At 35.2% G+C, this 27698-nt stretch overlaps 2 protein-coding genes and 1 long non-coding RNA gene across 4 annotated transcripts in view; all 3 read left to right on the top strand.

Moving 5' to 3' along the window:
• The first annotated feature begins 190 nt into the window (after positions 1-190).
• On the top strand, positions 191-2498 carry LOC103590065. Its single transcript, XR_550438.1, has 2 exons — positions 191-281; positions 568-2498. It is a non-coding gene; the product is annotated as an uncharacterized LOC103590065 (long non-coding RNA).
• A 1682-nt stretch (positions 2499-4180) lies between these two features.
• KIAA1586 (KIAA1586 ortholog) lies at positions 4181-13215 on the top strand. 2 transcript variants are annotated; one of them, XR_550437.1, is made up of 3 exons: positions 4181-4343; positions 5248-8358; positions 12896-13215. XR_550437.1 is itself a non-coding variant. In XM_008572182.1 (2 exons), the coding sequence occupies exon 2, from the start codon at positions 5263-5265 to the stop codon at positions 7426-7428; it is 2166 nt and encodes a 721-aa protein (XP_008570404.1). In that variant the 5' UTR covers positions 4181-4343; positions 5248-5262; the 3' UTR covers positions 7429-8844. The 2 variants fall into 2 exon arrangements, 1 of the variants encoding a protein (XP_008570404.1); XM_008572182.1 differs by lacking the exon at positions 12896-13215 and having other exon boundaries at positions 5248-8844.
• The window catches only part of ZNF451 (zinc finger protein 451), a 102479-nt gene continuing 85420 nt past the window's right edge, over positions 10640-27698 (top strand). The window contains exons 1-3 of the mRNA XM_008572188.1: positions 10640-10672; positions 12896-13134; positions 13767-13892. Of these exons, the coding sequence (XP_008570410.1) occupies positions 10640-10672; positions 12896-13134; positions 13767-13892 (398 nt within the window). The remainder of the gene's footprint in view (positions 10673-12895; positions 13135-13766; positions 13893-27698) is intronic.

Raw genomic sequence — 27698 nt, 5'->3', positions numbered from 1 at the left:
GAAGAATGCTGCATCAGGATCATACTATATTTTTCTGAGTTTATCCCCTTTGGGACAGTAGGGTTTTTTTGTTTGTTTGTTGTTTTTCCTTTTTGTCTTTCTTCATTGACCAGTAACGGGACCGCAACCCTCGGTGTCGCGCCCGCACCACGCTCAAGCCAGTGAGTGGAACCGGTCTCCACATGGGATCTGAACCCTCGGCGGGAGCGCCGCCGCGCTCCCAAGCGTGCACTCTCCAGTGCGCCACCAGGCCGGCCCGGGACAGTAGTTTTTAAGCATTAGTAAGTGTAAAAAGATTCCTGGGTCCCACTTCAGACCTCCTGAATCATAATTTCAAGGTGGGGCCTAGGAATCTACATGTTGGAGCAAATGCAGGGACATGTGGTGCCAGTGTCAGTGGGTGCTTCTCCAGCTAACAGCCCACCACGGGCCACCGTCGTGTTGGAGCTAAAGAGTGCCACGGCTGGCTGGAGGACATTAAGTGCCCTGTGGGTTCCCTGTTGGTGGTGGTAAGGGGAGAGGGCTTCCCTGATACTGGCTCGGATCACTCGTTCCGGTTGTCGTTAGGCACCACGGAGGAGGAGTTCCTGTGCAAGCTGAAGGGTCAGCTGGACATCCTGGTGCTGACGGAAGTGAAGGTGAAAGAGATGAAGGGGAGCATCCGCCACCTGCATCTCACCGAGGACAAACTGCTCAGAGAACTGTTTGACAAGAATCTGCCGCTTGCCATGGCTGTTGTCTGAAAGAAACATGGAATGTGCACCGGTTCCCTGTGACCTGCGGGACTCCTGGATTCCTTCCAGCCTAGGGGGACCTCACGCTGCTGTTAAACTTCCTTGTATTCCTGGGGCACTGGTTGACAGTACTAAGGCTTAGGCAGTTGGACTCTTGCTGATGGTCTGGCATCCTCACTTGTTTTCTCCTTAAGCAGGAGTCTGGGCCTTAGACTCTGCACTGGTGACACCAGAAATTATGACTTTGTCTACCCTCCCTCTCCAGTTTATGTTACAGATTCTGATTAAGCAGAAGCTTCAGAACCACTGAACTTAAAACTTACCCCTAGGAATGCAGGTGGGTTGCCCAGCGATTATGGGTTTGGGAAAACTACACCTTATAGTTGGCCAGCAATGAGAGAAAACTCTTCTGTATGTAATGATAAGTGATCCAAATGAAATCAGTTCTTTTCATGCTTTTCCTTCCCAGGTACAGGCAGTGATTCTGCCTCCTAGGACCTTCCTCCCCAGGAAGCCATTTACGAAGGGATATGGGTGACCTGCTGATGGGGGTCCAGCTTGCCATGGACTTAGGTTTATCCTGTTATGTTTGCTACTGGTTACAAATTCTGTTTTCTGTACAATTAAAGTTTTCACTGTGTTTGGCAAAACAAATTAAACAAAAAGTAAGGTTTCTAAAAAATAAAAATGAAAATATGCAGGGACATGTGAATCTCCAAACACACTTTGGAAAACATTGGTTTTGAAAACAGAAGAGTGTTGTGTATTTTGGGATGATCATCATTAACTGTTAAAGTTTTACAATAGCTGTGCTTAAAGTTGTGTCTTAGCCAACTAAAAAACTAATTTCTACCCCCAAACACTCTGATTTCTGTCATTAATCGAAGTTTGGTACTAAAACTGTATAATTTTTCTTTAATAGAACATGTCTAATGACTGTTTTTTAGTTGCTGTAGGTTTAGGGTGACTTTGTAAATAACTTATCTTTTAAATCAAACAAAATTTCTAAACATTGTGGTGTTAACATTGTTGCTGCTTGTTCTAGTTGGATTATGTAGAATTCTTTACAAAATCATTTTCTTGATACTCTTTCCAAATGTTGTGTATGGTACTCTGTTCTTGACACTTGGAGCATTTATAAATTTGAGGTCACCAAGAGAAGGTTGTATGTTGATTCTGCCTTCATTGTTGTGATGAGAAAGCAATGTAACTGTGGAAATCAACCATGGATTTTATTTTTATACTGAAAAACATTTGGGAAGAGAATCCATGGGTCTTAAAGAAAAATAATGTTGGTTCTTCCTGACCATGGTATGAAAGCAGGAATGATTGTGACAATATGATCTTATTGTTTTGTGCAACTATAAATAGGAGTGACACACATTGTCTGTTACCTATGTGCCTTCTTTGGAAAAACACAGAAGGAATCTAGAAAATTAAGGTTGGAAAAATAAATGGTATAAGTTTGTGTAATACCTTGAAGAATAAATAATTCTATTGTAAGTTCTGACTAAGGTACTATATAAGCTTTTGTTCAGCTGAAGTTTAAAACTCAATTTATATTTTATCTTAAATATAGAGAATCTATTATACTTTTGTATACAAAGTTTTATATGTCCAGCTTTATAGAATGTCTTATATTTCAACCTGTTCCAATTAGAGGATCAAAGGTTTGACAGCTCCATATCGAGAAGTCAATTGCATGCTCTGAATGGAATTGCAGTACCCAAAATAACCTAGTAAAAACATTCCTATTGCATTGAAGTGGTGCCCCATAAGAGACAATGATAATTTAATTCTACTTTAAAATACATTCAGAGTCAGAATCTACTACTTTGCTCTGTAACCCTTTCCTATACTGGGCTGCTCCAGGATATGCTTATTTTTGTGTGTTTTTCATAGCACCATCCAGTAAAGATAAAATGCTGCTGGGTATAGTTCTCTGCTTGAGGGTTCTCCAGATACAAAAAAGAACATTAGTATTACTTCTGGATGTATTCTGGTTTGGATTCTTTAGTCTTTTCATATAAATCTTGATTTTCTAGCCTTTGGTCTGCATTATGGCGCAGGATTCTCTTTGTGTTCTGCCATTTGTAACCCCAAATTAAACACAGTTTGCTGAAAGAAAGGAATGATAAAGCTTTGGGGGTACAAAAGAGCCCTTATCTTTGATGTAAATTTTATTGAAATATAGTATATATAGAGAGAAATGTACTTGCTCACTGTTCTCCTTACTATCACTCTGTTTTAGTACTACATTATCATTTGTCCAGATTGATTACCTTGTTTGCATTCTTCCCACACTTCATACTCTCCTATATGATTGGTCTTGAAACAGGGCTCTAATAATGTTCCGATTTCAGTATTATTTATTGATTTTTTTTGTGTATAGAGTAAAATCTAGGCTTTCAACCCAGGCATCTCTAATGCAAAAGTCCAAAATCTGAAATGCTCCAAAGTCCAAACCTTTTTTGAGCACCAACATGGTGCCACAAGTGGAAAATCCCACACCGAACACATTATTTTTTTTTTACTGTATTAATGATATGTCACACTAAGTACTTATGTGTGAGTAAGTGTAAGAAAATGATTGCTTATTGGTAGCATATAAATTCAGAATCATGAATGATGGTGATCCCAAACAACCAGATTATCCAAATGACAGGCTGAGATAGTGACACTTCTGCTTTCTGATGGTTCAGTGTACAAAAAACATTGTTTCATACACAAAATCTTTTAAAATATTTTATAAAATTACCTTCAGGCTATATGTATAAGGTATATACAAAACATAAATGAATTTTGTGTTTATACTTGGGTCCCGTCTCCAAGATATCTCATTAGGTATATGCAAATATTCCAAAATCCAAACTCTGAAACACTTCTGTGCCCAAGCATTTTGGATAAGGGATACTCAGTCTGTATGTATGTAAAGAAAGGACCAAGAAGATTCAGAGTTTGATATTTGAGTGTATAGGGATGTGGAGGATGAAGCAGAGTTTTTGATGAACTCCATGATTTGAAGCTTAGATATCTAGGAGATTATTGATAACAATTCCAGTTTAAAAATATACTATGAAGTCTGTGTCATTTTAATACTATCTCTGTACTATTTCCCATTCCCAAAAGAATCCACATGGCTTTATCCCTACACGTAGACTTAGGCTCTTTGGGGGGTTTTGTCATTATAACATAATCAAGTACTTCCCTGTACCTCTTTTGTTTCTGATTATTCTGTACCACTTAGAAGATTTATTTCCCATTCCCAAAAGAATCCACATGGCTTTATCCCTACACGTAGACTTAGGCTCTTTGGGGGGTTTTGTCATTATTACATAATCAAGTACTTCCCTGTACCTCTTTTGTTTCTGATTATTCTGTACCACTTAGAAGATTTCCTCCTCAGAGAAATACTTGCCAATTCCAACAAGAACAAGAACAACAACAACAAAAACCCCACTAATTGTGAATGCAGGTTTAATTTGAAGGATTGTTCATGACTTGTAAATTTGCTCATTTCCTTTTTAGGAAGGACCATCAAGACCTGTTCTTGAATACATTGATTTGGTCTGTGATGATGACGAAGAGCCTAGTACCTATCATAGTGATGTAAGCACATCATATTTGTGTTTTTCAGTTCTGTCATTAAGTGAAATAGTGTACTGGAGGTGGCTTGAACTGGCTTGCAAGAACTGATTATTGAATTTTCAGGAATTTTGTGAGCCAATTGTAAACATAGCAATTATTAAAAATTAAAAGTATATACACGTATAAGTACAGAAATTATTATTACATTTAAGGTTAGTACTCATCATTTCCTAATATTTGTGCACTTGAGGTTATTTGTATCTATTGTACCTACACAGTAAAAATACTACATAGTAGTGTGTTGCTGAAGCATGGTGGGAGTTTTTACCCTTTGGTAATTAGTAAAATACAAATCAGGGCTTGATTTATTTGTTGATTGTCTGAACTTAAGAAAGTGAAAGATAAAATGTTAATGCAGATTAAACAGGGTGATGTGTCTCTAGCTGCTAGACTATATGCAGTACAAAAATTGAGATAATTGCTTTGTAATATACGAGAAATCTTCATCAATTCAGCAAAGATGTTGATGTCATTGATGAATAAGTGGAACTCTAATACATGTCTTTATTGTTTCACTTCCATATTACTCATTAATGTAAATTAAAATATCACCCATCCTTCATGTTAGAATTATACTCATTTGCAAATCAAATGACCAGTCTTTCTGCCAAATTGGATGATAACCATTCATAGTCAGATTTTGTGACACTATTGCTGGCTGTAAGATTTTAAAAACTGATAGTGGATATTTCAAGAAATAGTAAGTTACAGTGAAGTTATAGTTATGAACTGAAATTCAAGATAAGTGTTTTGGTTTAAAATATATATTTTAAATTATATAAAGAAATCATTAAGAGAAGTTTTCACATTAACCCTTAAAAGTGTTATCATGAATTTTGCTTACATATGTAAAATTATTTTTCAGATTCTGTTCCCTAAAATGCCAAAACGAGAGGGTGATTTTTTGCGTTTTTTAAATGTGAAGAAAGTGAAAACAGACACAGAAAGTAATGATAGGAACAAAAGTCTTTGTGGACTGTCTAAGTCAAAGGAAGTAAAATTTGAATATATTGAACGACCAGTCATTGAAGAAAAGCCATCGTGTTCATCAAAGGAAGAAATAGATAATCTTGTCCTTCCAGATTGTTGGAATGAAAAACAGGCATTTATGTTTACAGAACAGTATAAGTGGCTTGAAATAAAAGAAGGTAAATTAGGTTGTAAGGATTGTTCAACAGTTCGGCATTTGGGATCAAAAGCAGAAAAGCATGTCCATGTGTCCAAGGAATGGATTGCATATTTAGTAACCCCTAATGGCAGTAATAAAACTACTAGGCAAGCTTCTCTGCGAAAAAAAATTAGGGAACATGATGTTTCTAAAGCCCATGGTAAAATTCAGGATTTGTTAAAAGAATCAGTTAATGATTCAATTTCTAATTTGGTGCATAAACAAGATAATAAAAATATTGATGCTACTGTAAAAGTTTTCAATACTGTTTACAGTTTAATTAAACATAATAGACCTTTATCTGATATTGAGGGGGCAATAGAATTACAAGAGAAAAATGGAGAGGTCAATTGTTTAAATACACGATACAGTGCAACAAGAATAGCAGAACATATAGCAAAAGAAATGAAGATGAAGATATTTAAGAATATTATAGAAGAGAATGCCAAAATCTGTATCTTAATTGATGAGGCATCTACAGTTTCAAAGAAAAGCACCCTAGTAATTTATCTCCAGTGCACAGTTCAGTCAGCTCCTGCACCTGTTATGTTATTCGTTGCTTTAAAAGAATTGGTGTCAACCACAGCAGAGGGTATTTTCAATACATTATTGACTACTTTAAATGATTGTGGCTTTACAAATGAATATTTGAAAGCAAATTTAATTGCATTTTGTTCTGATGGTGCTAATATAATGCTGGGGAGAAAATCCGGAGTAGCTACAAAGTTGTTAGAAAATTTTCCTGAAATCATCATTTGGAACTGTTTAAACCATCGATTGCAATTGTCACTTGACGATTCAATATCTGAAATAAAACAAATTAATCATTTTAAAATATTTCTTGATAAAATTTATTCTGTTTACCATCAACCTAATAAAAATCAAACCAAGCTTTTAGGAACTGTAGCTAAAGAACTTGAAATTGAAATTATTAGAATTGGCCGGGTAATGGGACCAAGATGGGCAGCATGTAGTTTACAAGCTGCCATTGCTGTATGGCGTGCATACCCTGTGTTATATATGCATTTTTCTCATTCTTATTCTGGTTTGGCAAAGAGGTTAGCTAACATTAATTTCTTACAAGACCTTGCTTTAATGATTGACATTCTTGAAGAATTTTCTTTACTTTCAACTGCATTACAGTCAAGATCAACTAACATTCAGAAAGCACAAAAATTGATCAAACGCACCATAAGAGCTTTGGAAAATTTAAAGATTGGTATGGGAAAGTATGAATCTCAAGTTGAAGATTTGATTAAGTCAGATAAGTTTAAAGATATTCCATTTAATAAAAATAATAAATTTAATGCTCTTCCTAGGAATATGTTATTAGAAAATATAATTCAACACATGAATTTACGCCTTTTATCTGACAGAAACCATGATGAAAGTATTTTTAATTATTTTGACTTGTTAGAACCTTCTACATGGCCTTATGAAGAAATAACTTCACCATGGGTAGCTGGTGAAAAAAAATTATTTCGTTTGTGTGAAATTTTAAAATATGAAATTGATTTGAATGATTTTCGGGAATTTGTGAATAATAATATAAAATCAAACAATATTTCAGTTCCTATGACTATACAAAAAGCTAAAAAGATAGTTAACACTATTGCAATCAATAGTGCTGAAGCTGAAAGAGGTTTCAATTTAATGAACATAATTTGTACAAGAGTGAGAAATAGTTTAACAATAGATCACATATCAGATTTAATGACAATAAATTTATTGGGGAAAGAATTAGCAGATTGGGATGCAACTCCATTTGTAAAATCTTGGTCAAACTGCAACCATAGATTGGCTACAGATACAAGAGTTCGGCAAAAATCAACAAAAGCCTTCTATGAGAATCAATTGGCTATATGGAACTTACAATAAAGAGTATCTTATATGTTTTTATCATCTGTAAATTGTAAATTATGTGTTGCACAACTTTTATATACATAATTTTTTTTTGAAAGCTGGTTAAACTCTTATCAGCATGTTACTTTTAAAAGGCATTCTCTAAAGAGATAAAGTGGGTGATAATTGTTTTCAGGAACTGTAGTCTTAGAGATTGGCCCATGTCTGCTGGAGTGTGCCATAAAATATGTATTCCAAGAAGTCCTGTACAGAACTTCCAGCCATTTTCACTTTTGCACTATTTTACTTTAAGTAAGGATGCGAAAAAATAACATGACTCAGATAAGTTCTAAGCCCTTGAGGTTATATCAAATAAAAGAGAAATAGTATAAAAGCTATAAGCCTTTTGGCTCATTTCCATATCTATGCTATCCGGAAGTGGTCTCTACACGTGGCCAGTAAGCACTTGAAATGAGTTCAGTAGGATTAAGAAAGTAAATTTTTATTTACTTCTAATTAAATATAAAAACTGAAGCAATGTAAAATATTTTTCTGCTTCTCTATTTTTTTTATGCATATGTTTCACTTTGTTACCTTGTATAAGAAATGATTGATGTTGCGTGCCTGTCAAACTTGTGTCATTTCTAATGTTGCATATAAACATGTTACTGATTTCATGTTGACAGATGGATTCAATACAAATTATTTTTTTATGAATTGATGTAACTATAGCATGTTTATCTGAATATTTTGTGCAGACTATAAGAATTACAGTGATACCTGTGTATATCATAACTGGTAATTAAATTGAAATACTTTTTTAATTGTAATTAAATTATTTTTCTAGTTTACACATGAATATGAACAAATTTTTAAATTTAAAATGAAGGCATACTGAAAAAGAATCAAGTGGAGATGCAGAAGCTAGTACAACTGGAACAGTAAACAAAAAGAGACTGGAAGAAGGTATGTTGCAGATTTCACGAGTGACAATTGCAGTTTGCTGTGGCAGAGCAGTAAGAAAAATTTAAAGATAAGTAGGAAATATTGAGACAATTTCAGCAAATGCAAAATGAATTGGATAAATTACCTTTCATAGGTAAAAAAAGAATCAATTAAATTTAATCATCTGAAATTAGAATGAATTAAATGTCTAAAAAAAATTTTTTTTAACAATTTTAAAAGGATCCGAGTTTGTAAGTTGGGCCAGGTATAAAACAGCTTGGAATATTTGTGCTCAGTTTTCTGAAATGGTCTCTATGATAAGTGTCACAGGTACAGTTAAATGTTCATTTTATATAAGTGCAAATAGTATGAATTAACACCAGCTTATAGGATTGTTGAAAAAATTACAAGAAAATGGAATTAGTGATCTTGTAAATTCTGCCAGTTGATGGAATTGTGGAGGAGTTCTACTGAACTTTTTTTTTTTTTTTTGTCTTTTGTCTTTTTCCGTGTCCGGCAACGGATCGCAACCCTCAGTGTTGCCCCCGTACCGGACCGGGGACCGGCAACGGGATCGCAACCCTCGGGGTCGCTCCCGCGCCTTGCTCAGCCAGTGAGCAGGAACCGGTCTGTATGTGGTATCCGAACCCTCGGGCGGGAGCGCCGCCGCGCTTCCCAAGCGGCGCACTTATCCAGTGCGCCACCGGGCCGGCCCCTCTACTGAACTTTTTTACTGATAACTCCAGTTCAAGATTTTCTTTCAACAGGAATGCTAGCCAGATGTTTCATAATCAAAGACCAAAAAATGGCAGTTTGATTTGTTTTCTCCCCAATATCACGTGGCATATGAATTATCTAAATATGAAGCTCCAAGGATAGGAAAAAGCTTACTTGTATCCTACTTAGACAATTAGAGTTTATGTTGAAATAAAAACTTTTATAAGTAAAAATCATTAATAATTTTTCACATTTTTCTAACATGAATCAGTATGCATAAGATTTTACTTATATTTGACAGTTATATAAATTTATTGCAGATACTGCAGGAAAAACTTGAAAAATGCTTTATTGATAAATTGCTTTTCAGTTTACTCAGTAACTGTATTCAGTGTTAACAGTACTGAACTGACACAAGATTTATTGAATTTACTTATCTTACACTTGTGAAACATGCTTTTGGTCTGAGGTAAAATTAATTATCTTTAAAAAGATGAATGGGATTTTTTCAGCGTGGATGTGAAAAATAAAGGAAAATATATGTTTGGAACAATTTGGGTATGTGAGTTTACTTTTTTACCTGTGAGTTTTATGAAATTTATATATAAATCAATTATTTGTGATGAAAAAGGCATTCAGAAGAATTGAGATGTGCTTTAAGTTTGGAGACTTAGCATGCACATGATCACATTAGTAACTATATTGATAATATGTTGAAATATATTTTGGATATATTTGGTTAAAACTATTTGGATATATTTGGTTAAATAAAATATTAAAATTAGTTTTACCTATTTATGTTTACTTTAGAATTACATATATGCCTTGCATTATAGTTGTTAGCAGTACCCTGTATGATGTTTATTCTCAAACTCAAGTTTCTCCAATCCATATCTTATTCTTGACTTCAAGATCCATAGTTACTTGTCTTTTCATCATTTTCCTGTCATCCCATAGGCATATCAAACTGAATACGTCCAAAGCTGAATTTATCAATCTGTCACCATATCTGTTTTGAAGAATGGTCCAAACTGTTCCCCGTGTTGCTCTGACTAGAAACTTAGAAGACATTTGAAACCTTTTCTTTATCCAACTTCCACTGTCTCTTCCACCTCTCCCACTGCAGTTATCTTAGTTGATGCACTTTTCTTGCTTAGAGTACAATAATAGCTTCCTAACAAGTCTCCCTGCCTTTGTTCTTGCCGCTTCTTAATCTGTCCTCCACACAATCTCAGGGATGGCCAGTCTAAAGGACACATTTATTCTTACAACTTTTATTAGTCGGGACCATGTTCAGACTCAGCAGGAAACCCAACTTGGATCGTTTAGATGGATTTATTTTCTTTTATAACAAGAATTCTAGAAATGGCTGCATGCTTTGCTTAAGTAGCTCAGTGGTTTCATTGTGTTATCTGGATGGTTTTTCCCACATGGATGAAGGATGGCTGGCACAGTTTTAGACATGCTCGATTTAAGGCAACGTGGCAAGGAGTGAAGCAAACTCTGGATGTTTGTCAGGATATCAAAGGCTTTGCCAGAAGCTTTTCTAGTAGATTAACATTTCACTGGCGAGAACTGTGTCAACATGGCCATCCTCACTGCAAGAGAGGCTTTGGATGTGAGCTTTTACCTTTCCTAGCTTCTATAGTAGAGGTGAACAAAGGAGAAAGAATTAGGAATGGGTGGTGGGTTAGCCTGTACATGAGGTCTACCATATTTCTTCTCTACTGAAAATCCTTCACTGGCTGCCCACTTTCTTCTTGACAGTTAAATTCAACTTTTATTGTAGGGTTGTAAAGAGTTTGTGCCCTCCACACAATACTGAGCTAAAGGCAGCTGCCATTAGCCTAGGTATGAAAAGGGCACTCTAAAGATGATCTAATAGGATCTCTCTGTTTTGTATGTAGTGAAACTGAAGTTTCAAGAGGTTATGTGAATTGACATGGTCACAGTTTGTCATGAACAGATAATCAACACCGCAGTATAGTTCTTTGTATTTACTATAACGTTTCAGGGCCTGCAAATGTGATTTTAAATCATGTTCCACGTTTTAGTATCTAGGTGACCTTTGGAGAGTTGATTGATATCTCTGAACTTCACTTTATTAATGTTTCAACAAGGATAGTAATAATTGTATCATGAGTGGTTGCAGGTTTTGTGGAGCCTATTGACTATTGAATTTGGCATACTCTATTTAAGAAAACCCTGCAGAAATTATGAATACATCATTAGATACAATTTGGAATAATTATTTACACCAAGAAAATAAATCACTACGAGGTTGACAATATTTAAAAGTTAACAATATCACAAAATGGGGGGACAATTTTTTATTAATTATGGCCTTATAATAATTTTTTTCTTTTGGTTTTATATGCCTATTCATTTGACAATTTTGTAATATCCATTTCTATAGGAGGATAATTTAGAGTATTCTCTAGCATAGTTGATGGGAATTTGCTTTTTATTTTTGACAGTTTACAAAGGTATTTTTCAAATTCTCAACTTTTTATTAGTAATACAATGTACTTTTTAGGATTGTTATCAAATTTGAGGAAACATCTACTGAGTTTCTTTCATATCTGAGCTATAAGATTTCAGAGCATTCACATTTTCTGTGGAGTGAAAGCTCTTGTATATTCTTTGAATTGAATATACTCAGAGTATACCTAGAAGATATCCCAAACTCAGATGGCCTGCGTATTAGTACGTTTTGTGTTGCTATAACAGAATACGTGAGGCCGGGTAATTTATAAAGAACAGAGGTTTATTTGGTTTACAATTCTGGGACAGCTGCATCTGGTGCGGGCCTCAGGCTGCTTCTACTCATGGCAGAAAACAGCAGGCAGCCAGCGGGGACAAGCAGACCACATGGCAAGAAGAAGCAAAAGAGAGAGAGAGAGGAGGAGGTACCAGGGTATTTTAAACAATGAGTTCTCGCGGGAACTAATAGAACAAGATCACACTTAGGCCCTCCTCTGCCAGGGAGACCATTAATCCAGTCATGAAGGATCTGCCCCCATGACTCAAACAGCTACCATCACTGCCACATTGGGGATCAGATTTCCACATGAGTTTTGGCGGGGACAACACATCCAAACTCTATCAATAATGTAACAATACATGGAAGAGATTTCAGAGCACAAAAATATATCCCAGTAACCCCTTAACAAGACCCAACAAATGCCCACTACCACTCTATGGTTACAATAGGAGGGGAAAGTACAAAGGAGGGACAGTTGAAATGGAAAGAGACAGTAGTCTTAACTGATGATGGTTGAAATATCCTATTTTTGCAAATTTAACAAAAATGCGTAAACATGTAAATAAATAAACCTTCCTTTCTTGGAAGGTATCCATGCAAGTAAACTGTCAGCTTCACAGTAATTCTACCTTTGACCTAGTTCATTTGCTTTTTTTTTTTTTGAGTTTTGAATGAGGTAAGGTAGACTAGGGAAATTGCCAGACACTTATGCAATTAATAAGCATAATCTGAAGAATGATAGAATAGTGGATAATTTTTTAAGATGGCTGTTGAGTATGTATGTATGGAGGGGAGGGTATTTTTTTTTACTTTGTCATTTAAATTTTCCCCAATAAAAAGTTTTTAAAAAATCACTTGAGAAAAAATATAAATGTAAAATACTTTAACTGTTTTATATGTTGGAATTCCCCTGAATAGAGTGTGTAATTCTTAACCCACCTCAATAATAATAGCTAGTATTAATGTATTTTTAAGCAAAAAAATTGTAGTAGAAACAAAAATAACATATGACTATTAAAAATACTATAAAAACAATGCCATAAATTTGCCCTATCTTTAAAAATTTGCTTTTCATAGGTAATAAAACAAAGCATCTTCAGTTCTAACTCTAGCATTGGATTTTGTTGGAGAATCTGCAGCCTGCCTGACAGTGAGTACAGAGAGCCATGTATGGTGACAGGCTGTAAGACATCTGTAACATCTCTGGGCATTACTGATGGAACAAGAAGCTTGCTGAAGAACCCGCATGTAAATTCCACCCTAAATATGAGTGGTGCATCAAACCAGAGAATTTCTACCAGTCAAATAAGCATGCGGTATGGTTTCTTTGAAGATCCACATCTCCCCCTCCCAAAATCCAGTTGGTATATGAAAAAATTTTAAATTATATTTCTACCTCAAACTGAATTCTAGAAAAAAATAAAGAGAAAAAATGAAAGTCAAAAGAAAAATGAACATTGATGAATATTTTTGTTCTCTGAATGGGAAGGACATTTTTAATCCAATGGTAGTTGAGTGAAAGTGCCAAAAAGAAAATTAACGTATAAGTTCCTGCATGCGTGTTCTGTAGTTTTCCTACGTGGAGGTTTCATGTAAAATTCATTAAGAATTTTACCCTGCGGTTGATGTGTGGTCAGCATTTTCATCCGGTCTGTGACAATATTTTTCATGTGAATGTTTTTTGTGCATTTGTCAAATTTTCACATTTTTTCTTATGAAATCTCTGTATTGATGCTGTTTCATAGCCTTTCTTGAGCACTTATTCTTTATTGACATAGTTTTTCCTGGACCAGCTATTTGCAGGAGGGTTCATGGATGGTGAGAGGAGGTGAGAGGCCTCAGGGTTTCTTTCCAGGCTTCAAACCTTTCAAAGGCTCTCTCTTTGCTCTCACAAAGACCACTCACTGATTCTGGTGGGTGTGGCTTCTCTGAGAAATTTTCTGTGTAGACCTACTCCCTTTTATTCTCTGATCCAAGTTGAATCTGGAAGTGTTTCTGTCACCAACCCTACACTCCCCAGGCCCTTCAGCAGCTACCGACAAAGGGCTTCAAAGGAGCCCTTCACCTTCAGCGAGTATGTTTTTGCTGTACCTTTCTGAGATATGCTGCTGAGAGCCCTCCAGATACTTTCTGTATCCCAACCTCATGACTTCTGCTGAAGTTCAGCTTGCTGCAGCCCTGCACTCCCTCAGAGTTATGGGTTAAAGACTTTGCATTTCTGGGTGATTTCCTCTTTTTTCAGGAAGTATACTTTTGCTGATTATTCTCTTTATGTTTTCTTCTTAATTTTAATTGCTTTTCCTTTGAATTCTGTTGGTTTTGTCTGTCACCAACTTGCTGAAAAAAAAATGGGGCAAAATTTTTTAATCTCTATTTTGTTTTTAATTTTTCCTTTTGCTTTGTTTGTTGTCTCAAAGGAGAGGGAGAGAGATAGTAAGGCTACCTAATGATGTGATCATACCAGAGAGGTCCATCCAGTGTTGCTCTTTAGAAGCCTAATGCAATTCTGTTTCTCATTCTTTTATTCAGAAGCTATCTCTGCATACTCCTCAAGCCTCTTTTAATCTTTTTTTTTCTCTGACATACTAGAATATGATCAAAGTGCTTGTTGTGTATCTTTTTCACTTATTGTGCTGAGTACAGGATGGACCCTTTCAATCTGAATACTTGTATTCTTCAATTCTGAGAAAATTTATTTTGTTACTTTTATATAATTTCTGCATAATTTTCTCCTCCCCAATTTTTATCTCTTCTCTTTCTGGAATTTCAGTTATCCTTGGAAGTTAAACATTTTTAAAAATCTCCGTGCTTTTTTCTGTTTCTGGGAGATTTCCTTGACTGTATAACTTTCAGTCTATCTATTGAATTTTAAATTTCAACTATGAAATTTTAATTTCCAAGAGTTGTTTCTTGTTCACTGATTGTTTCTTTTTCATTAAATACTGTGCTTATTTCTGGATGCCCTTTATCAATCTTCTGAAAATACTAGTTTTTAGAAAGATAATATTTTCTGGGCATTATTTGTTTCACTCAAGATCCCTTTTTATCTTAAATTTACTTCTTCTTCAGGGCCTTTCTATTTGATCCTTGGATGTTCTTTTATATTTAATCTGTTACCTGGAGAACCTCACTATGAGTCACTGATTAGGAAGCCAGTTGTTTTGTTGGGGTGTCCTGTATATCAGTCTGATACTGAGTTTTTTGGTTGATGTTGAGTGGTTCTCCAGAAGTTTCCTTGGTTCTCCTGGCTGATGATGTTTTGCACACAAGATAGGGAAAAGGGACTGGAAGTGATGGTGTTATAAAAGGATTTTCAATTAATTCTGTTTTCAGCCCACTCGTGCTCACAAGTGCACATGGTGTCCTGCACCGTGGGTAAATACTTTTAACCTTTTAACTTAATACAGAGAATATCTTGTGAGTAGATATGTGGAGATGTGTAGGATGAGGGATTTATAGTACCTGTGTGCAGTCCTTCAATCTCTCTTTTTGTGGTGAGGCACCTTACCTTCATTGCGGGGGCACACCTGGGGTCCTCCCGCAGACCCAGAAGGAGAAGGAGCCTACAGGATTACCCCCGGTGTTGGGACCAAGAGATCTCAGGGAAAAGTGAGCCTGCTGCCCACCAACCTCGTGAAAGAGACACTCAGATGCGGCAAGGGTTCTGTCAGGGCAGTTCCATTTTATTGCCGTTACACTGCAATTTATATAAGCAAGCAAGTAGGGGCTTTCTATGAACTAACTAATCAATTAAAGGATCACGCGGGCATGCATTTTGTACTAACATGTTGAGCATAGCGAACACGCAGGGTTCACGAGTGCGGAAATACTGGAGAACCAATAAAAACCTTTTGGAGCTATCTTGGGTTATGCCTCCCCTACTTCCCGCAGGTGCCATCTTCATCCTCCACCCATAGGCACCATGTGGCTCACAGATAATGTTTGCTCCTAAAAATGGGCCCAACACTTCATCATCCATTGCACATGGTGTCATAGTTCTGAGTCCTTCCTGGGTTCCCTGTAGCAAACTGGTTTATTTCCTGTGCCCTATAAAATTATTTACCAATTCTCCATCTGTTTTTGTTTCCCAAAGTTTTCTCAATTGTTGAATGGAGACAGTACCAGATAATACCTACCTTCTGATGCTGCCTTCATGGTAATTTCTTTATATTGATTTTAGCAAAAAACATTTGAGAGAAATGAAGTAATTTATGCTTTAATTCTGCTGTTATAATGTCTTAATTACTAAAGATTTTTGACATGTTATAACATTTGATGGTTAATCATAAATCAGTATGCTTTTATTTTTAAGAATATTTTGACAATTTTATGAATTTATTAATCCAGGTGAGTTTTACGATCATTTTGACTGATCTTCCCCAATCTCCTCCTACCCCCAGGTACCTTTGAAATTTAGATTGGAATTACACTTAAGTAATTTTCAAATCTGGGGAGAAGTTATATTTTTACAAAACTGATTCTTTCAGTCCAGGAACAGGTCGGCTTAAATTATAGTTTTTGTTTTCCTCAGTAAATATTTGCATTTTAAAATATAGATTATATACAGTTACTAATTTAATTCTAATGTGTTTTATATTTTATATGTTGCTACTATAAATGGAACATTATTTTTATTATTAGTCATTGCTTTATAGGAAAATACTGATATTTATATGTTTTCCTTTTAAGTGTCCATATTACTTTTTTGACTTACTGGGTTTTCTGGGCAGGGGAATAGGTCATTTTTTACTTTTACTGGGTTCTTTCATCTATATTTTTAAGATTTTTTTTCTGCTCCTCACTTTCTAGGTGTTATCTTTTCCTACAACTTTCAGCATGCTTACTTCTAGTAATCCTCCTCTATCTCTACTAATCTGCTACTTCTGGTCATCTTGGATTCAAGAATATGATAAGCCTGTTTAATGTAATTAAACCTAGAGAGTAAATAGGCTATGATGTAAGGTCTGAGAATAACACCTATGATTAATGCAGAATAATTTTTATGTAGCGATGAGCTTATTTTGGCCCGCAGAAGACTAATAAAAATTAATTACTTCAGTAAATTAATTTCGAATGAGTAATACGTACACATGTACAGTGAAATATTTTAAAAATCCAAATGGTTACACATTGAAAACTTTTGTCCCCCATCTGTACCCCAGACACTCCTACTACTTTCCTATCTGTATTTTGAGACTGTCTGTGAATATGCAACCATATAAATGTTTTTTTCACAATTGTAGGATTTTATGTACACTTCTGAAATTGGATTTTTTTTTAGGTAAGAATGTATTTTAAAGATCATTGCATATGTCTGTATGAAGCTGCTTTATTCATTAAAATTTTTTTTCTTGAAGTATAACATACATAGAAAAAAGGCTTTTTATATGAATTATAAGTGTACGTGTGATGGTTTTCTACAAAATGAACATACCTGTGTAATGAGATCCCAGATCAAAGCACCGAACATTACTAGCTCCCCAGAAGATCCCCTTGTATCCCCTTCCAGTCACTAATTCAGCCACTGTTTCCCAAATGTAACCACTATCCTAATTTCTAACAGCCAATTTTGTATGGTTGTAAATATTTCCATTGTATGAATGTACCATAATTTATTTGAAAGTTCACTAATGATGGACATCTAGGTGTTCTTAATTTTTTATTGTTACAATGCTGCTAGGAATATCCCTATACATTGTGCTATTTCAAACATTTGCAGGTGCATCTGAAGGATAGATTCCTAGAAAAGAGTATTATAAATTTTGATACATATGTCAAATTGCATTTCATTAAGGTTGTACAAATTTATAATTCTGCTAGCATTCCTTAAGATGTCTCTTTCCTGACAGCTTTGATTGTACAGCATATTATTAAATTTATAGTTTTAGTTTGCACTTCTCTTTATGGATAAGCCTAAGCATTTTCTTATATGTTTAAGAGATGTCTTTATTACTTTTCTTGTGAACAGTTTGTTCATATGCTTTCCTTTTTAACTTAAAGTCATAGGATGTTAAAAGCAGGAAGAGATCTATTTCTTCATTTTACAAATATAGAAGTCCAGGTAAAATTAAGTGTGAAGATATGTTTCAGTTACTTGTAATGGCTACCAGAATCAGAACTTCTAGATAAACAAGGTGTGTCCGTACATGAAAACCCAAAATGAGGCAAAAGGTGAATTAGGGGATTGAGAAATTAGCTGATATCCTTGAAAATCTTAACTCATAGATTAAAGTAACAGACCAAGGCCCAATTATCCCCTTTAAGATCTTAACTTAAAAACCGCAATAATAGGGCCGGCCCGGTGGCGCACTGCTACAGTGCGCCGCTTGGGAGCGCGGCGGCGCTCCCGCCGAGGGTTCGGATCCCACATACAGACCGGTTCCTGCTCACTGGCTGAGTGGGGTGCGGACGCGGCACCGAGGGTTGCGATCCCATTGCCGGTGCCGGTCTGGTGCGGGCGTGACACTGAGGGTTGCGATCCGTTGCCGGACACGAAAAAAGACAAAAAGGAAAAAAAAAACAAACAAAAAAACCCCTGCAATAATAGACTAAGGCCTAAGTAAAGCCTTAAGAAGAAACATTTCCCTCTAGCTAAAATAATATCACTTAGAGCCTGACCAGTCAGTAAATGGTCCTCACTTCTGCAACCATACCTATTCCAGTCAACTCCCCATATTGTAGGATGTGCATTAAAACCACTCATCCCAACACTCTCATTCAAAAAACCACTCATTCAAAAGCTCTTCCTAACATCCCTAGATTTAGATGCTCCTACTTCACCCATGGTTTGGGGGCAATGGATCCTCCCTTGATGGAGTAAGCTAAATATACTTGGCTTGTTATGATTTAGACATGTCACTGTAGATTTTCCATTGGTGGGCTTTGACAGTTTGAAGGTCCCACAGAAAATCTGTTGAAATCCTTGTAACAATGGAACAGGATCCTTAACATGCTAATTGTGTACACATTTGAGACTGTGTAAGGCTGCCTAGCCCATAATGATGAGTAACATTCATAGAATCAACTCTGAACCTTCATAGAGTCCTTCAGCATAAATTTAGTTTTTACTCATAGGATTAAGATTAAAATGTTGAGGTCTGGCTGGTTAGCTCAGTTGGTTTAGAGCGTGGTGTTATAATGCCAAGGTCAAGAATAAAATGTTGACTTCTGATCAGATTGTACTATTTTGTCTTTTGATCAAATTTGACTATCATTGTCTCTTGTCCTTTTTATCTTTCATTTTGATATGTTCCATGTTGTTTTTACGTAAGGGAAAGTCTTAGAGAAGAATGCAATCATGCATCTGATGAGCCCATCATTTGAATTGACCCAGAAGACTAATGAACAGAGTCTTCTCAGAATGACATCCTTCCGACAAACTTTCCTTGGGTCATCTTCCAAAATCTTATAAAAACCCTCCTCCGTATTATTTTTGTATCCCTTAAACTTGATTACTTTCACCTGTATGAACTAGGACTACAGGCTGTCAGGCCTACAGTTAACAACAGCCAGCCATATGTAAAGATATGCAAAAAGTGCAAAAACAACACTTTATCTGTTCAGTCCTCTCCACTGGGACGTACACTTGCTTCTTACATGTTTTCTCATTACTATCCTAATTCATGCTCCTGTCTTTCCATATGGCACAATTTCACCAAGGATAATTGAGAACTACCGGGGTGGTAGAGAATCACTTAGAGGAATCTAATTATTTGTAAAATTGTCAATTTTAGAGGGGCATATCAGAAATACATTTTCTATATTCAGAGATATTTTGATAAATTTTGAATCAATCTAGGAATTTAAAATCTTGGCTTCCCTGATTTATACCAATTATTGTATTTATTAGTACACCATCCAGGAATTAAGTCTTGGTTAGAACAGATGGACACAGAAAAGCCAAAAAATGACCTAAGTATTTCTAAAGTCCGAAGAGCTCCAGCCACATACCATCCGTGCTGTCAAATGCGGAGTGGGGAGCCTACACTTCCACCCTCACTAGCCTGTAACAAGGTGTGCTCATCTTCACCACTCTTCCTGTGCCAGGCTGAAGAAAAATAGTCACATTATCATATCAGTTGACCCAGAAAAAGCATAAGACAAAGTTTGGCACTGATTGATGATAAAAACTTTCAAAAAAAAAACCCTACAAAAACCCTATAACTAACATTATACTTAATGATGTAAGACTTGACTGCTTTCCCTCTAAAATCAAGGAAGAGGGCAAGAGTGTTCACTCTCACCACTCTTAACATAGTGCTAGATGGGCTAGTGCAGTAAGGCAAGAAATGGAAATAAAAGGGATACGAATTGGAAAGGAAGAAGTAAGATTTGTTCCTATTTGCAGATGACATTATTGACTACATTGAGAATCCCAAGGAATCTACAAAAAAACAAAACAAAACAAAAACCACCTAAAACTAGTAGGTGAGTTCAGCAAGGTTGCAAGATACAAGATCAATATAGAAAACTGAGCTGCATTTTTGTATGCTAGCAGTGATCATATAGATACCAGAGTTAAAAATACTATTGTAAATCTAACAAATATGTACAGGACTTATATACTGAAAATTACAGAATGCTGGTAAAAGAAGTCACAGAAGATCTAAATAAGTGGAAAGATGTGCTGTGTTCATGGATTGGAGTATGCAATATAGTAAAGATATCAGTTCTCACCAAATTGGTATACAGATTTAAAGCACTTCTTGTAAAAATCACAGCAAGAGTTTTGAAGATTTAGATGAGTATTATAAAAATTGTATGGAAAGGCAAATGAACTAGAGCAGCCTAAACAATTTTTTAAAAAAATAAAATGGGAATAATCAATCCCCTCAATTTCACAACATTATATGCCTATAGTAATCAAGACTGCGTGATATTGGTGTAGGGAGAGACATACTGATCAAACAGAAAACCCAGAAATGGACTCCTACATGTATGTCCACCTGATTTTTGACAGAGGTGCAAAAACAACTCAAAAGAGGGAAAAATAGCCTTTGCAACAAATACTGGAGGAAGTGAATACCCACAGTAAAAAAAACCCAAAAACCTCAATATCAATCTTACCCGTTATGAAAAATTAACTTAAAATGGATCACAAACAAATGTAAAAAATAAAACTATAAATCTTTTTGGAAAAACACAAGAGAAAATCTGTTGGGATCTAAGGCTAGCAGAGTTAGAGCTGGCAATAAAAGCATGATCAGTACAAGGAAAAGTGGGTAAGTTGGACTTCATCAAAATTAAGTTTTGCTCTGTGAAATACACTGTTGAGAGGATGAAAGACAAGCTACATACTGGGATAAAATATTTACAACCCACCTATCCACATATGTGAAACAGGACTAGTATCTAGAATATTAAATAAAGAGCTCTCAAACTCAATTGTAAAAAAAAAAAATCCAATTAGAAAATGAGCAAAAGACATGAAAAGACATTACAAATACACAAGATATACAGATGGTAAATAGGCACGTGAAAAGATGGTAAATATTTACCGTAGGGAAACACAAATTAAACCTACAATGAGATATCACTACACACTTACCAGAATTACTGAAATAAAAAATAGTGACAACACCAAATGTTGGTGAGTATGCAGAGAAACTTGATCATATATTACTGGTGAGAATGTAAAATAGTATGGCAACTGTGGAAAACTGTTTAGCAATTTCTTTAAAAAGTAAACATGCTAAACAATAGGACCCAATAATTGCACTGTTGGGCATTTCTCCCAGAGAAATGAAATCTTTAGTTCACAAACACACAAAAAAAAATAAATAAGAATTTGTACATGAATGTTAATAGCTTTATTTGTAATAGTGAAAAGCTGCAAACAACCCAGATGTCCACTTCAACATGTAAATGGTTAAACTGTGGTACATCCATGCCATGGAATACTACTCGGCAATAAAAAGGAACAAACTATTGGTATGTGAAATAACCTGGAAGAATCTCCAGAAAATTATTCTGAGTGAAAATAACCAATCCCAAAAGGTTACAATACTGTTTGATTCCATTTATATAACATTCTTGAAATAACAAAATTATAGTAACGGAGTACTAATTAGTGATTGCCAGGGGTTGAGGAGGTGGGGCTGGGAGGGAAGAAGGTATGACTGTGAAAGGGCAACAAGAGAGATTCTTGTGATAGAAATGTTCTGTATATTGCCTGTATCGCTGTCAATATCCAGGTTGGTATTTTGTACTATAGTTTTGCAAAATGTTGTAATTGGGGGAAACTGGAAAAAGGGTCCATGGAATATCTGTATTCTTTTTTAAAAACAGATTTGTTGACATATAATTCACATACCATACAATTCACCCATTTAAAGGGTACAATTCAATTTTTTTTTTTAGTATATTCACAGATATGTACAATAATCACCACAGCCAATTTTAGAACATTTTCATCACCTCAAAAAGAAGCCTTGTACCCTTTAGCTATCACCCTTCTATTCTTACATCTCCCTCCCCAGCCCTAAGCAACCACTAATCTACTCTCTGTCTATGTAGATTTCCTTGTCCTGGACATTTAGTATAAATGGAATCATGTAATATGTGGTATTTTGTGACTGCCTTCTTTCACTTAGCATAATGTTTTCACGGTTTATCCCTGTTGTCATATGTATCAGCACTTCATACCTTTTTATGGTTGAATAATATTCCATTGCGTATGAATATACCACATTGTATTTATCCATTCATCAGTTGATGAACATTTGAGTTGTTTCCACCTCTTGGCTGTTATGAATAATGCTGTGACAAACATTTGTGGACAAGTTTTTGAGTGGATATATGTTTTTCCTTCTCTTAGGTATACTGTCTAGGAGTAGAATTGCTGGTTCATATGGTAACTCTGTATTTAATTATTTGAGGAACTACCAAAATGCTCCCAAAGTGGCTGCACCATATATTCCCATCAATAGTGTATGAAAGTTAATATTTCTCTACATCTTGGACAACTCTTGTTGTTATCGGATTTTTAAATTCTACCCATCTTACTAGGTGTGAAGAGTTATTTCATCATGGTTTTGATTTGAATTAACCTGATGATTAATGGTGTTGAACATATTTTCATGTTCTTATTAGCCATTATATATCTCCCTTGGAGAAATGCTTATTTAGATCCTTTGCTCATTTTAAAATTAGGTTGTCTTTTTATTACTGAGTAGTAGAGGTTCTTTGTATTCTGGATATGAGTCTCTTATCACATACGTAATTTGCAAATATTTTCTCCCATACTGTGTGTTGTCTTTTCACTTTCTTGATGGTGTCCTTTGAAGCACAAAAGTTGATAATTTGGATGAAGTGCAGTTTATTTTTGTTGTTATTGTTTTTTGTGCCTTTGATGCCCGATCTAAGAATTCTTTGCCAAATCCAAGTCACAGAGATGTACACCCATGTTTTCTCCTAAGAGTTTTATAGTTTTAGCTCTTACATTTAGATCTTGGATCCATTTTGAGATAATTTTTGTATATGATGTGAGGTAAGGGTCCAACTTCATTCTTTTGCACGTGGCTGTCTAGTTTTGCCAGCACCATTTGTTGAAAAGACTGTTCTTTGGCACTGGTTGACAGCACCCTTGTTGAAGATGAGTTGACCATAGATGTGTGGGTTTATATCTGGAATTTCAGTTGTATTATATTGATGAATATGTCTGACCTTGTGCCAGTACCAACCATACTGTCTTACTTACCATTGCTTTGTAATAAGTTTTAAGACTGGTGAGTCCTCCTACTTTGATGTTTTTCAAGATTGTGTTGGCTATTCTGGATCCCTTTCAGTTCCGTATGAGTTTTAAAGTCAGCTTGTCAATATATATCAAGAAGTCAGTTGGGATTCTGATAGGGATCACATTGAATCTGTGTATCAGTTTAGAGAATATTGTTATGTAATGATGTTAAGAATCCTCTGATTCATGAACATGGGATTTTTCCCAATTATTTAGGTCTTCTTTAATATCTTTCAACAATGTTTTGTAACTTTTCAGAGTATGTTTTGTATTTATTTTGTTAAATTTTTTCCTGAATGTTTTTATGCTATTCTAAATGTAATTGTTTTCTTAATTTTATTTCTGGATTATTCATGTAACTGCATAAAAATACAATCGATTTTTGTATATTGATCTTGTATCCTGCAGGCTTTCTGAGCTTGTTTATTAATTGTCTTAATAGGGTTTTTTTGGTGGATTTCCTAGGATTTTTATATAAAAAATTATGCCATCTGTGAATAGAGATAGTTTTACTTTTTCCTTTCCAATATGGGTACATTTTCTTTTCATTCTCCTAATTGCCCTGGCTAGAAGCTACTATACAGTGTTGAGTAGAAGTATTTTTTTCATGGTAAATGCTTTTAATGAAGCCCCTGTGGGCAAGTTGTCAAGGTGTACACATGTCATTTTGCATTTTCCTCTTTAAAAAGTATGATGAATGTGGGAGTGCATGTATCCTTTCAACCTGATGATTTCCATTCCTTTGGGTATATATCCAGAAGTAGGATTGCTGGATCATATGGTAGTTCTATCTGTAGTTGTTTGAGAAACCTCCATACTGTTTTCCATAAAGGCTGTACTAACTTACAGTCCCACCAACAGTGTAGAAGAGTTCCCTTTTCTCCATATCCTCACCAGCATTTGTTATTCTCAGTCTTTTTGATAATAGCGAGTCTAACTGGGGTGAGATGGAATAGAAGTATTGAAATAAGGCATTCTTTTCTTGTTCCTGATCCTAGGGGGAAGCATCCAGTCTTTCACCATTAAGTATGATGGTAGCTGTAGGTTTTTCATAGATGTCCTTTATTAAGTTGAGGAAGTTCCCTTCTATTCCTAGTTTATTGAGTGTTTTGTTGTTGTTGTTTTGCAGTTGGCCAGTACAGGGATCCAACCCTGGACTTTGGTATCAACAGCACCATGCTCTAACCAACTGATCTAAATATTGAGTGTTTTAATCATGAAAGGATATTGGAGTTTGTCTATTGCTTTATTTGCATTTGTTAAGATGATCGTGTGATTTTAATTTTTTGTTCTATTGATATAATATATTACACATCAATTGATTTTTGGATGCTAAGCCAACTTTGCATTCCTGGGAGAAATCTTACTTGGTCATGGTATATAATTCTTTATATACTGCTGGATTTGGTTTTGTAGTATTTTGTTGAGAATTTTCATATCTATATTCAAAAGAGAATTGACTGGTTTGTAATTTTCTTTTCTCACAATATTTTTTTTTAGCTTTAGTATTAGCATAATATTGGCCTCCTAAAATGAGTTGTGAAGTGTTCCCTGATCTTCCGTTTTTTGGAAGAGCTTGTGAAGAATTGGTATTAATTTTTCTTTAGTTGTCTGGTAGAATTCAGTGATGAAGCCATCTGGGCCTGGGCTTTTCTTTCCGGGTAGTTTTTTTGTTTACTGATCCAATCTCTGCTTGTTATAGCTCTATTAAGATTTCTGTTTCTTCTTAAGTCAGTTTTGGTAGTTTGTGTCTTTCTAGGAATTTGTTCATCTTATCTAGTTATCTTATTTATTGGTATACAATTATTCATTGTATCCCTTATAATCTTTCAAAAATTTCTGTTAAATTGGTAGAAACAAACCCTCTTTCATTTCTGATCTAGTAATTTGAGTCTTCTTCCTATTTTTCTTGGCCAATCTAGTTAAAGGTTTGTCAATTTGTTGATCTTTTTAAGAAACCAGCTGTTGGTGTCATTGATTTTCTCTGTTGCTTTTCTATTCTTTATTTTATTAATTTCCACACTATTCTTTATTATTTCCTTCCTTCTGTTTGCTTTAGGTTTATGTATTAGTCCATTTTGTGTTGCTATAACAGAATACCTGACTGGGTAATATATAAAGAACAGAGGTTTATTTGCTTATGATTCCGGGACAGCTGCATCTGGTGTGGGCCTCAGGCTGCTTCTATCATGGCAGAAAGTGGCAGACAGCCAGCAGGTACAAGCAGATCACATGGTGAGAGGAAGCAAGAGAGAGAGAGAGAGAGAGAGAGAGAGAGAGAGGAAGTGCCAGGGTCTTTTAAACAACCAGCTCTCATGGGAACTATAGAGCAAGAACTCACTCAATACTCCCATCCCCAGGAGAGCATTAATCTATTCTTGAGGGATCCACCCCCATGACTCAGACAGCTCCCAACACTGCCACATTGGGGATCAGATTTCCACATGAGTTTTGGGGGGACAACACATCCAAACTCTATCAGTTTAGTTTGCTCTTTTTTCTCCAGGGGTTTAGGATAGAAGGTTAGGTTATTTATTTGAAGTCTTTCTTTTTAAAACAATTCTTCATTTTTTAAATTGGCAAATTAAAATTGTATATATTTATATTGTACAATATGATGTTTTGAAATACGTATACATGTGGAATGATTAAATGAAGCTAATTAACATATGCATTATTTCACACAAATGTAAGCATTTATAAATATGTTTCCCTCTAAGCACTGCTTTAATTGCATCTCATCAGTTTTGGTATGTCGTGTTTTCATTTTCATTCATTTCAAAAAATATTTTGATTCCTCTTTTGCTTTCTTCTTTGACCCAATGGTCATTGAGGAGTGTGTTATTTGATTTCCACATATTTATGAGTTTCCCAAACTCTTTCCTGCTATTGATTTCTAATTTCAGTTCATGTGGTCAAAGAACCTAATTGGTATCATTTCTATGCTTTTAAATTTGTTGAGGTTTGTTTTGTTCTCTAGCACATGGAGAATGTTACGTGTCCACTTGAGAAGAATATATATTCTGTTATTTGATGGAGTGTCCTATAGATGTCTGTTAATTCTACTTAAAGAGTTGTTCAAGTCTTCTGTATCCTTGTTGATCTACTATCTATATTGAAGTATAGACATTCTCAACTATCATTGTTGAATTGTCTATTTCTCCCTTAATTTCTGTCAGTTTTTGTGTTGTGTTTTTGTGCTCTATTATTAGGTGCATATGTTTACAATTGGTATATCTTCGTGATGAGTTAATCCTTTTATCATTGTAAAATGACCTTTTATCTCTTTAGTAACATTTGTTTTGTTTTAAAGTCTATTTTATCTGATACTAGTATAGTCACTTCAGCTTTCTTATAATCCTGTTTGCATGATATATATTTTTCTATTCTTTCGCTTTTAGTCTATTTGTAAGTTGGATTTAAATGAGTATCCTCTAGACAGCCTGTACTTGGATCATGTTTTTTTTTATCTAGTCTGATTATCTTTGCCTTCTGATTGTACCATTTGATCCATTCACACTTAATGTCATGATCAACATAATTAGATTCATATCTTCTGTTTTACTTTTTGTTTTCTATATATGTTATTGTCTTTTTGTTCCTCAATTCCTCTTTTATTTCTTTCTTTTGCATTGTGTTGATATAATTGACCCTTGAACAACATGGGTTTGAGCTGTGCATGTACATTTATACACAGATCCTTTTCAACAAATAGATTGGAAAACCTTTTGGAGGTTTGCAACAACTCAAAAAAACTCTCAAACCTCGTAGCCCAGAAACACTGATTAATGTACATACTGACAGACGGATGACCCATCACTTAAACAATGTAAACACACGGTACCAATAAATACAATGCAGCGCTGCAAATGTATCTTCTTTTCTTTATTTTTCCAAAGACATCCTCCCTCTCCAGCTACTCCATTGTAAGAATACAGTATATAATACATACGACATACAAAATATGTGTTACTCGACTGCTCGTGTTATCAAGGCTTCTGATCAACAGCAGCCCACCAGTGGTTAAATTTTTGAGGAGTCAAAAGTTATATGCAAATTTTCGACTATGGGGGTGCTGGTGCTTCTATTTTTTTTTTAAATTTTTATTTTGTCAATATACAATGTAGTTGATTATTATGTCCCATC

The sequence above is a fragment of the Galeopterus variegatus genome, unplaced genomic scaffold (genome assembly GCF_000696425.1).
Source record: "Galeopterus variegatus unplaced genomic scaffold, G_variegatus-3.0.2 Scaffold763, whole genome shotgun sequence".
NCBI classification, from domain to species: Eukaryota; Metazoa; Chordata; class Mammalia; order Dermoptera; family Cynocephalidae; genus Galeopterus; species Galeopterus variegatus.
The sequence above is the reverse complement of the archived record's forward strand: the minus strand, read 5'-3'. Positions and strand labels throughout refer to the sequence as shown.